Source organism: Mustelus asterias, chromosome 5 (assembly GCF_964213995.1).
Source record: "Mustelus asterias chromosome 5, sMusAst1.hap1.1, whole genome shotgun sequence".
In the NCBI taxonomy this organism is placed as follows: domain Eukaryota; kingdom Metazoa; phylum Chordata; class Chondrichthyes; order Carcharhiniformes; family Triakidae; genus Mustelus; species Mustelus asterias.
The window spans coordinates 17,207,500-17,219,962 of NC_135805.1; the positions used below are offsets into that span (position 1 = coordinate 17,207,500).

At 46.3% G+C, this 12,463-nt stretch overlaps 1 protein-coding gene across 1 annotated transcript in view; it reads right to left on the minus strand.

Annotated features, from left to right (window-relative positions):
- Positions 1-12,463, minus strand: part of LOC144493383 (EH domain-containing protein 3) — a 94,576-nt gene that overhangs the window by 51,152 nt on the left and 30,961 nt on the right. Inside the window, exon 3 of the mRNA XM_078212219.1 lies at positions 10,514-10,611. Coding sequence (XP_078068345.1) covers positions 10,514-10,611 — 98 coding nt within the window. The remainder of the gene's footprint in view (positions 1-10,513; positions 10,612-12,463) is intronic.

Below are 12,463 nucleotides of genomic sequence, written 5' to 3' on the forward strand. Positions count from 1 at the left end.
GATCTATGCAGATGGACACCCAGATCCCTCTGTTCATCCACACTACCAAGTATCTTACCATTAGCCCAGTACTCTGTATTCCTGTTAGTCCTTCCAAAGTGAATCACCTCATACTTTTCCGCATTAAAATCCATTTGCCACCTCTCAGCCCAGCTCTGCAGCTTATCTATGTCCCTCTAACCTGCCACTTCTCTCCGCACTGTCTACAACTCCACCGACTTTAGTGTCATCCGCAAATTTACTAATCCTTCCTTCCACGCCCTCATCCAAGTCATTAATAAAAATGACAAACAGCAGTGGCCCCAAAACAGATCCTTGCGGTACACCACTAGTAACTGAACTCCAGGATGAATATTTCCCATCAACCACCACCCTTTGTTTTCTTACAGCTAGCCAATTCCTGATCCAAACCACTAAATCACCCTCAATCCCATGTGTCCGTATTTTCTGCAAAAGCTTACCATGGGGAACCTTATCAAACGCTTTGCTGAAATCCATATACACCACATCAACCGCTTTACCCTCATCCACCTCTTTGGTACAATTGACCAGTGGGATTCGCCAAATGGCCTCTTGTGCAAGATACTGGTAGTCAACATGCCTGTTGTTTTACATCTGCATGGGATGACACCAGAAAAAACCTCTGCAACCTCCATTACAATGGCAGAAAAAAAAATCTAAAAGTTCCAGAACTCAGCAACAATAATCACCAAATTCTCTCCCTTATTTGAAAGGCAAGTCATCCTGTAAACAAAACAGAAAAATCAACAAATGCTCAGTAGCTTCAGGTGCTTTGTGAAACAAATTATAAAGTCACTAGGCTGGTGGAGTTTTTTGAAGAACTGACCAGAATGGTTGACGAGGGAAGGGCCGCGGATGTCATCTATATGGACTTTAGTAAAGCGTTTGACAAAGTCCCTCATGGTAGGCTGGTGAAAAAGGTTGGATCTCATGGGATAAAGGGGGAGGTGGCTAGATGGGTGGAGAACTGGCTTGGTCACAGAAGACAGAGGGCGGTAGTGGAAGGGTCTTTTTCCGGCTGGAGGCCTGTGACTAGTGGTGTTCCGCAGGGCTCTGTATTGGGACCTCCGCTGTTTGTGATTTATATAAACGATCTGGAAGGTGGTGTAACTGGGGTGATCAGTAAATTTGCGGACGACACAAAATTGGCAGGACTTGCAGATAGTGAGGAGCATTGTCAGAAGCTACAGAAGGATACAAATAGGCTGGAAATATGGGCAAAGAAATGGCAGATGGAGTTCAATCCTGATAAATGCGAAGTGATGCATTTTGGTAGAAATAATGTAGGGAGGAGCTATATGATAAATGGCAGAACCATAAAGGGTGTAGATATGCAGAGGGACCTGGGTGTGCAAGTCCACAGATCCTTGAAGGGGACGTCACAGGTGGAGAAGAAGGCATATGGCATGCTTGCTTTTATAGGACGGGGCATAGAGTATAAAAGTTGGGGTCGGATGTTGCAGATGTATAGAACGTTGGTTCGGCCACATTTGGAATACTGCGTCCAGTTCTGGTCGCCACACTACCAGAAGGACGTGGAGGTTTTGGAGAGAGTACAGAGGAGGTTTACCAGGATGTTGCCTGGTGTGGAGGGGCTTAGTTATGAGGAGAGATTGGGTAAACTGGGGTTGTTCTCCCTGGAAAGACAGAGGATGAGGGGAGACTTAATAGAGGTGTATAAAATGAAAGGCATAGATAGGGTGAACGGTGGGAAGCTTTTCCCCAGGTCGGTGGTGACGTTCACAAGGGGTCATCGGTTCAAGGTGAAGGGGGGCAGGGGAGGAGGTTTAACACAGATATCAGAAGGACATATTTTACAGAGGGTGGTGGGGGCCTGGAATGCGCTGCCGGGCAAGGTAGTGGAGGCGGGCACACTGGGAACGTTTAAGACTTATCTAGATAGCCATATGAACGGAGTGGGAATGGAGGGATACAAAAGAATGGTCTAGTTTGGACCAGGGAGCGGCACAGGCTTGGAGGGCCAAAGGGCCTGTTCCTGTGCCTTATTGTTCTTTCCCCAATGGCCTGGCCAATGTTTAACCAACTAACATTAAAGATCTAATTATGTAGCTTTTAGCTCCTGCTGTGCACAAATTGATTTCATTGGTCAGAACATTGAATACAGGAGTTGGCCTCTTCTAATGCAGTCCTTCCTGCATTAGAAGAGGCCATCTTTCAATGATATTTGATTGGCTTAAAAATGCTTTGAAACCTACTGAGGTCACAAAAGTAGTTTTACAAGTGCAAGTTGTTCCTTCCTTGGCACAAATTCCAAAATGCCTCCTATTTGAAGCCAGGAACATGTTAGAATAGTACTTTCTGAAAATCAACAGGTTTCAGTTGCGTTAGATATCAGATAATGCAGAAGGGTTACAAGTGAGGGGAGGTGATGCAAGCAGTGAAACATGGTAAAGGGCAAGGACTGCACTGGTCATTAGGAAAAATGATAAAGTCAACAATTGACCATTTCACTCATTGAAATACTTCGCTCCAGTATAGTACATCTCAATCTTGTTCAGTATCCAAATCCTGAAATGAATGAGTATTTGGAGAGGGGTCAGAGTTATTTTAAAAAGAAAAAAAAAAGAGGGGAAAACATGTTTCTTGGGAGGCAGCATTAGCACTGGATGCCAACATACAAATCCAACCATTAGTCACATCAAAACTACTCCTGCAGTTGGTCTGCATTCTGGATCCATGCCATTAATTTGTTTCATATAAAGTTCGGCACAACATCGTGGGCTGAAGGGCCTGTTCTGTGCTGTACTGTTCTATGTTCTATATGTTCTATTAATGCATTGAATTAAAGATGGACTTCAGACCAAATCCAACCTCAATTTGCAACTATAAAATCCTTTATTAGACACAAATCACTACAAAATCATTGGAATTATAGCATCAAAGTGGCCACTGGCCCAGTGTCCATGCTATGGTCAGCTCTTGCTGTTCTTTCCCATGTCCCTGCCTTTCCCCCGTAGGCACAGTTAGTTGTCTCACAACACCAGGTTAAAGTCCAACAGGTTTATTTGGTAGCACGAGCTTTCGGAGTGCTGCTGCTTCATCAGGTGAGTGAAGAGTTCAATTCAAACAGGGCATATATAGTTACAAACTCAATTACAAGATAATGGTTAGAATGAAAGTCTCAACAGGTAATCAAGTCTTTACAGGTGCAAACAATGCAAGTGGAGAGAGGGTTAAGCACGGGTTAAAGGTGTGTATTGTCTCCAGCCAGGACAGTTAGAGATTTTGCAAACCCAGACAAGTCGTGGGGGTTACAGATAGTGTGACATGAACCCAAGATCCTAGTTGAGGCTGTCCTCATGTGTGCGGAACTTGGCTATCACTTTCTGCTCAGTGACTCTGCGCTGTCGTGTGTCGTGAAGGCCGCCTTGGAGAACGCTTACCTGAAGATCCAAGGCTGAATGCCCGTGACTGCTGAAGTGCTCCCCCACAGGAAGAGAACAGTCTTGCCTGGTGATTGTCGAGCGGTGTTCATTCATCCGTTGTCGTAGCGTCTGCATGGTTTCCCCAACGTACCATGCCTCGGGACATCCTTTCTTGCAGCATATCAGGTAGACAACGTTGGCCGAGTTGCAAGAGTAGGTACCATGTACCTGGTAGATGGTGTTCTCACGTGAGATGATGGCATCCGTGTTGATGATCCGGCACGTCTTGCAGAGGTTGCTGTGGCAGGGTTGTGTGGTGTCGTGGTCACTGTTCTCCTGAAGGCTGGGTAGTTTGCTGCGGACAATGGTCTGTTTGAGGTTGCGTGGTTGTTTGAAGGCAAGAAGTGGGGGTGTGGGGATGGCCTTGGCGAGATGTTAGTCTTCATCAATGACATGAAGGCTCCGGAGGAGATGCCGTAGCTTCTCCGCTCCGGGGAAGTACTGGACGACGAAGGGTACTCTGTCCACCGTGTCCCGTGTTTGTCTTCTGAGGAGGTCGGTGCGGTTTTTTGCTGTGGCACGTCGGAACTGTTGATCGATGAGTCGAGCGCCATATCCTGTTCTTATGAGGGCATCTTTCAGCGTCTGGAGGTGTCTGTTGCGATCCTCCTCATCCGAGCAGATCCTGTGTATTCGGAGGGCTTGTCCGTAGGGGATGGCTTCTTTTACGTGTTTAGGGTGGAAGCTGGAGAAGTGGAGCATCATGAGGTTATCCGTGGGCTTGCGGTACAGTGAGGTGCTGAGGTGACCATCCTTAATGGAGATGCGCGTGTCCAAGAATGCAACCGATTCCGGAGAGTAGTCCATGGTGAGTCTGATGGTGGGATGGAACTTGTTGATGTCATTATATAGTTGTTTCAGTGATTGCTCACCATGACTCCAAAGGAAGAAAATGTCATCGATGTATCTAGTGTATAGCATCGGTTGAAGGTCCTGTGCGGTGAAGAAGTCTTGTTCGAACCTGTGCATGAAGATGTTGGCATATTGAGGTGCGAATTTTGTCCCCATGGCTGTTCCGTGTGTCTGGATGAAGAACTGGTTGTTGAAGGTGAAGATATTGTGATCCAGGATGAAGCAGATAAGTTGTAAAATTGCATCTGGAAACTGGCAGTTGACGGCATTGAGGACTGAGGCCGTTGCAGCAATGCCATCATCGTGGGGGATGCTGGTGTAGAGTGCCGAGACATCCATTGTGACGAGGAGTGCTCCTGGTTCAACTGCTCCATGTGTGTTGAATTTCTGTAGGAAGTCCGCAGTGTCGCGACAAAAGCTGGGGGTTCTTTGTACAATGGGTTTCAAGATGCCCTCGACATAGCCGGATAGGTTCTCGCACAGGGTTCCGTTTCCTGAAACGATGGGACGGCCAGGTGTGTTTGCCTTGTGTATTTTTGGGAGGCAGTAGAGATCACCAACGCGTGGAGTACGTGGGATGAGAGCATGGAGGGTGCTCTGAAGGTCCGGATCAAAGGTTTTGATCAGAGTGTTGAGTTGATGGGTGTGTTCTTTGGTTGGATCTATGGGTAACTGTCTGTAGTGTTCCTCATTGTTCAGTTGTAGGTACACTTCTTTGCAGTAATCCGTTCTGTTCAGTATGACGATGGCCCCTCCTTTGTCTGCTGGTTTGATGACAATGTTGCGGTTGGTCTTGAGAGCGTGGATGGCGTTGCGTTGTGCTTGGGTGATGTTCAGTGCTGTCTTGAGTGCGGCTGATGAATTTGGTGTTGACGCACCTCCTGATGGCTTGGGCATACATGTCAAGTCGAGGGCAGCGACCTTCCGGAGGAGTCCAATTCGACTCTTTCCTCTTCGGTTGCACTGCGGGTCTCTGTCTGCTGTTCCGGTTCATTAGCGGTCTCATTGTGTTCGCTGTTGGCCTCTTGGTGTTTGTGGAAGAACTCCCGCAGCCTCATTCGCCTGATGAATTCCTCTGTGTCCGCTGCGAGACTGATGGGGTCTATTTTGGCAGTGGGGCAAAAGTTGAGCCCTCGGCTGAGAACTTCGATTTCATCTGGCTGAAGTGTGTAGTCCGATAGGTTGACAATGGACTTTCCTGCAGTGATACTGTTTTCTACTGTGGTACCGGGGAAGGCTTGGTTGCTGCTGGTGGTGATGCCGAGTTTCTCAAGTTTCCTGTTCTTGGTGTGCATGTAGATGGTGTAGTTGCTTTGTCTCGTCTGCTTGGCAGAGTTTCGCAGCTGGTCTGCGTCCTGAGCGCAGGTTGAGACTATGGATTCGATCTTGGTTTCCAGGCTGCGGCGTTTGCTGTAGAGTTGGTGTATGAGGTGTTTGAGGAGGGTGAGAGAGCTGTGACGGCACAGTCTCTCAGCGTAGTCCGTGTTAAAGGTTGACCTGAGTGGGTTCGTGATCCGTAGTCCTTTCGGTATCTTGTCTGCTTTCTTGCATGTTTGTAGAAACTTGATGTCTGTGTCGATGTGCGCGATCTTCTTGGAGATCCTCTCCACTTGGAGCCGGCAGTTTGTGGCGTCGATGGTAGTCATGATGTGGAGATGCCGGCGTTGGACTGGGGTAAGCACAGTAAGCACAGGTTCGAACAAGACTTCTTCACCGCACAGGACCTTCAACCGATGCTATACACTAGATACATCGATGACATTTTCTTCCTTTGGAGTCATGGTGAGCAATCACTGAAACAACTATATAATGACATCAACAAGTTCCATCCCACCATCAGACTCACCATGGACTACTCTCCGGAATCGGTTGCATTCTTGGACACACGCATCTCCATTAAGGATGGTCACCTCAGCACCTCACTGTACCGCAAGCCCACGGATAACCTCATGATGCTCCACTTCTCCAGCTTCCACCCTAAACACGTAAAAGAAGCCATCCCCTACGGACAAGCCCTCCGAATACACAGGATCTGCTCGGATGAGGAGGATCGCAACAGACACCTCCAGACGCTGAAAGATGCCCTCATAAGAACAGGATATGGCGCTCGACTCATCGATCAACAGTTCCGACGTGCCACAGCAAAAAACCGCACCGACCTCCTCAGAAGACAAACACGGGACACGGTGGACAGAGTACCTTTCGTCGTCCAGTACTTCCCCGGAGCGGAGAAGCTACGGCATCTCCTCCGGAGCCTTCAACATGTCATTGATGAAGACGAACATCTCGCCAAGGCCATCCCCACACCCCCACTTCTTGCCTTCAAACAACCACGCAACCTCAAACAGACCATTGTCCGCAGCAAACTACCCAGCCTTCAGGAGAACAGTGACCACGACACCACACAACCCTGCCACAGCAACCTCTGCAAGACGTGCCGGATCATCAACACGGATGCCATCATTTCACGTGAGAACACCATCTACCAGGTACATGGTACCTACTCTTGCAACTCGGCCAACGTTGTCTACCTGATATGCTGCAAGAAAGGATGTCCCGAGGCATGGTACGTTGGGGAAACCATGCAGACGCTATGACAACGGATGAATGAACACCGCTCGACAATCACCAGGCAAGACTGTTCTCTTCCTGTGGGGGAGCACTTCAGCAGTCACGGGCATTCAGCCTTGGATCTTCAGGTAAGCGTTCTCCAAGGCGGCCTTCACGACACACGACAGCGCAGAGTCACTGAGCAGAAAGTGATAGCCAAGTTCCGCACACATGAGGACGGTCTAAACCGGGATGTTGGATTTATGTCACATGATCAGTAACCCCCACAGCTTGACTCCTGGACTTGCACAATTTCACAAGCTGTACTGTCTGGAGACAATACACATCTCTTTAACCTGTGTTGAATGCTCCCTCCACCCACATTGTCTGTGCATTTAAGACCTGGCTGGCTGTAGAGATTTGCATTCTAATCAGTATTCTGTAATTTGATTTCTGTGTCTGTGCCCTGTTTGAGAACAGAGACCACTCCATCTGACGAAGGAGCATTGCTCCGAAAGCTTATGGTATTTGCTACCAAATAAACCTGTTGGACTTTAACCTGGTGTTGTGAGACTTCTTACTGTAGTTTGCTGCGTACAATGGTCTGTTTGAGGTTGCGTGGTTATTTGAAGGCAAGTAGTGGAGGTGTGGGGATGGCCTTGGCGAGATGTTCATCTTCATCGATGACATGTTGAAGGCTCTGGAGGAGATGTTGTAGCTTCTCTGCTCCGGGGATGACAAAGGGTACTCTGTCCGCCGTGTCCGTCTTCTGAGGTGGTCTATTCATTTTTCACTGTGGCATGTCGGAACTGTCGATCAATGAGTTGAGCACCATATCCTGTTCTTATGAGGGCATCTTTGTGTCTGTTGTGATCCTCCTCATCTGAGCAGATCCTGTGTATATGGAGGGCTTGTCCATAGGGGATGGCTTCTTTAACATGTTTAGGGTGGAAGCTGAAGAAATGGAGCATCATGAGGTTATCCGTGGGCTTGCAGTTCAGTCAAGTGCTGAGGTGACTGTCCTTGGAGATGTGTGTGTCTAAGAATGCAACCGATTCTGGAGTAGTCTATGGTGAGTCTGATGGTGGGATGGAACTTGTTCATGTCATCATATAGTTGTTTGCCATGAGTCCAAAAGGAAGAAAATGTAAATTTATCTAGTGTATAGCATCGGTTGAAAGTCCTGTGTGAAGAAGTTTTGTTTGAACCAGTGCATGAAGATGGTGGCATATTGAGGTGCAAATTTGGTCCCCATGGCTGTTCCATGCATCTGGATGAAAAACTGGTTGAAGGTGAAGACATTGTGGTCCAGAATGAAGCAAATAAGTTGTAGAATCGTGGTTGGAGATTGGCGTTGAGTACTGAGGCAGTTGCAGCAACGCTGTCATTGCGGGGGATGCTGCTGTAGAATGCTGAGACATCCATTGTGACGAGGAGTGCTCCTGGTTCAACTGTTCCATGGGTGCTGAGTTTCTGTAAGAAGTCTGTAATGTTACGACAGAAGCTGGGGGTTCTTTGTATGATGGGTTTCAGGATGCCCACGACATAGCCAAAGAGGTTCTCAGAGGGTCCCATTGCCTGATACGATGGGACGGCTGGTGTGTTGGCCATGTGCATCTTCGGGAAGCAGAACAGATCTCCAAAGTGGGGAGTACGTGGGATGAGCGCACAGAGGGTGCTCTGAAGGTCCGGATCAAAAGGTCTTGATCAGTCTGTTGAGTTGATGGGTGTGTTCTTTGGTCGGATTTCCAGGTAACTGTCGTGTCCTCATTGTTCAGTTGTCAGTACACTTCTTTGCAGTAATCCATTCTATTCAGGATGACGATGGCCCCTCCTTTGTCTGCTGGTTTGATGACAATGTTGCAGTTGGTTGAGAGGGCAGATGGCATTGCATTGTGCTTGGGTGATGTTCGGGGTTGTCTTGAGTGCAGCTGATGAATCTGGTGTTGACGCACCTCCTGACAGCTTGGGGATACATGTCGAGTTGAGGGCAGCAGCCTTCCGGAGGAGTCCAATTCGACTCTTTCCTCTTTGGTTGCTGCACTGCAGATCTGTCGGCTGTCTCATCGGGTTCACTGTTGGCCTCTTGGGGTTTGTGGAAAAATCCCAGCGTCTCTTTCGCCTATAACCTCTTAAATTACATACAGAATTCCCCTTTCAAGCATCACCTTTGCCTCAAGAGCCATTTATGGTAACGCATTCCCATCTTTGCTTCCCCCTTTGTTCCTGTTATCTGGCAAATTAATGCCCCGAGGTGACTGACAACAGATGGAACAATACTCACGAGCCCTCCAGAATTTTGCAAGTCTTTACAGGATTTCTTCCCTGTTCCAGACTAAAACACTTTTCTTCAAAAGTGCAACCCTTCATAATGACACTAAGACATTTTTCTTGGATGCCACATTCAGACAAGGGATTTGAATGAACCTGGTGGTGTTCACCACATTCCTCTGCTAAACATCTCATCCACCCTACAACAGTAATTGCAAATATAGACTTAGGTGCAGCACGGGGGCAGTGGTTAGCGCTGCTGCCTCAGTTCCATGAACATGAACAGGCAGGGAATAGAGGGATAAGCAGTTGATCTAGATAGGACAATGTGATCGGCACAGGCTTGGAGGGCCGAAGGGCCCGTTCTTGTGCTGTACTGTTCTTTGTACCTGAACAAGCGTGTGTAGCAACTAGGGGATTTTCACAGTAACTTCATTGCAGTGTTAATATAATCCTATGTGTGACACTGATAAATAAGTCCAAGAGCCAGTCTGAGTCATTGATCCCACCTGCCTTTGGATCAGCTGAAACCCCACACTGAAATGGAAAGGCCTGTCTGTAATTATGCTGTGTGTTGCCTAGGCAACTGAGTCAGTCTTGGGTCGAGTGGAGAGCAGAAATAGAAAAATTGACTTAACCATCAAAGGTGAATGCTGTCGTTGCACTGCTCACTAATTCGCTCACCTTTTCTAAACGAGCAAAAACACTCATTGTACATTTAAATAAATCCACCCTTAAATAAAACAGAAAAGGCTGGAAATATTAAGGTCAGGCAACATCTGTGGAAAAAAACAGCAGTGTTTCCAGTCACTGGCCCCTTCTTCAATACTAGAAGATATTACAGATTAGTATAATTTTTAAAAAAACACTAAATGGAAAAAACTGTGAGAAAGGAAATTGCAGGAAAATAAACTTGCTGCAGGGGGATTAAAGTAAAAATTCAGTCAAAGAAAGGATTCACAGTGCACTGACTAATACACCTGCTTATTTGCCAAGATACTTTGTCGTTATACACCATTTGTATAAAGGAAGCCACTAGTTAGACATTTTATTCACCACAGTACGCCATGAAATGAGCTCCAACATGCTGAAGAGACATTCTCCCACAACTTCACCTTACAAGTTTTCTGTCCCTTGCCTGGAAATCTACATTACTGTTAGAGAGGAAATAAGTATTGGAAATAAAGGGATATATGGTTGAGTATTCATTCAGTAATTTCATATCCCCATGCAAGATGAAATTGAACATAATGTTCTTTTAAAGTTTAGTTTATCACAGACCCTGCAAAAAGATAGGTCTCCTCTTTCAAAAGAGGACACTGCAACTGAGGTGTTTTTGTTCATTTGAACCTTAATCTTACACAAAACCTCACCTCGGCTGATGCGCTGCTTCTCTCCAGATAGGATGCCCGGAGTATCAATGATGCTAATGCTTTCGAGCACAGGGTTCGGCAACTGGGCACACACAAATCTAGAAGGCAAACAATTTTGGTGTTTATGTTTCCATTAACCACAAGACTTGAAATAATACTGTCATTTCAGAGTGAATGATTTTGCAACATACATGTATTATGTAGAGTTTAACGATAGGATGCACCAATGGCTTTGCATCCTTCTTAAGCTGTGCTGTCCAGAATTGGTCCAGTTTGAGGCTAAACCAGAGTTTAAAACAGGTTCACCATAACTTCCTTTGCACACTACCTCAGTTTATAAAAACTAGGATCTAATTTGCCATGAATTGCTTTCTCAACCCATCCTGCCACCTTCATTGATTTGTGCATACAAGCCCCAGATCCCTCTGCCCCTGCACTGCATTTGGAATGGTATCCTTCTACCTTTCCTTGTTCTCCCTACCAAAAATGTATTATTTCACATTTCTCAGCATTAAATTTCAGCTGTCACATGTCCGCCCATTCTGTCAGCCTAGATGACTTCAAAGTCTATTACTATCCTCCTCAAGGTTGTCACTACTGCAAGGTTTGGAGTCATCCATGATTTAAATGGATTTATCTGGGTACTGCTTTTATAGTTTTAAGAAAAGAGAACTGGAACAGGCCTCTATACCTGCTGATTTGCAATGTGGACTGAGGGTGTACTAATGCTGACACAATGATATGTAGGAACAGTACAAAGAGACGCTGCATTTGGAGCTGAATTTATCAACTTATGTAGCATAAGCCAATTACATATTGGACAATCTCGAGTTAGGTGGGTATGAAAGACTAGGATCTGATGGTGTTCCTGAATCACCATGTGACAAATTTCAACAAGAGGTAATACAGATAGCAAACTTAGTACAGGTTAAGTTCTTAACATTGGAGGGGAAGAAAATAGAATTGCTAGTGGAGGTAGAGACAGCCACATTATCCTGGCCTTGGTTCTTTACACTAACTGCAAAGAAAAATTGCTGTTAGTCAGGGATTCCCTTTAACATGCTCTGCCAGCAAGGACATGGAAATGGTAACGTGACTATGGATTTACCAGTAACCAATAGCCAAGTCCACATTTGAGAAGCTGAAATTTTGTTTAAGAATCTGGCATTAGTAAATGACCACTGCCGAAAACACTAAAAAAATTCATGGGACGTGGGTGTTATTGGCTAAGCCAGCATTCCCATCTCTCCTTGACCTGGAGAAGGTGGTGATGGTAAGCTGCCTTCTCAGGGTGGCACAGTAACACATTTGAGGCAGCTGTGCTAACCAAACGCCAGGGACCTGGGTTACCGTCTGTGTGGAGTTTATACGTTCTCCGCGTTTCCTCTGGATGCTCCGGTTTCCTCCCACATTCTGACAGACGTGCTGGTTAGGTGCATTGACCCGAGCAGGCGCTGGACTGTGGCGATGAGGGCAATTTCAATGCAGTTAATGTAAGCCTTACTTGTGACTAATAAACTTTACTTTTTCTCCTTGAACCATCCATGTGTTGTAGGAACCCCACCCACTGCATACCAAAATGCACTTTAATGAAAATTGTCATCCTTACCTGATTTACATGTAATTCTAGTTTATAGCCTCAGGGATGACATTCAACTGTCCCAGTGAACCACAATTGTGCAAGTCAACAAGGGAAGGACAATAACATAGCCCTGCAATTAACTCTCCAACACACTTCACTTTTCCTCGAAGTAGAAATTCTGTTCAACTCAAGAATCAATCTCCTTCCTGACATCCAAGGGCTTTGACAAATGTCCAATCAACTCAAGTTCCGAGAATTTCTCTTTGGTTCACAATTGCCACAGATAATTACCAGTGCAACTTCACTGGAAACCTGAGGAACTTCACAAGTGGTTGTGTATGCAGTTTCTCTGGAACTTCCCACTGAGT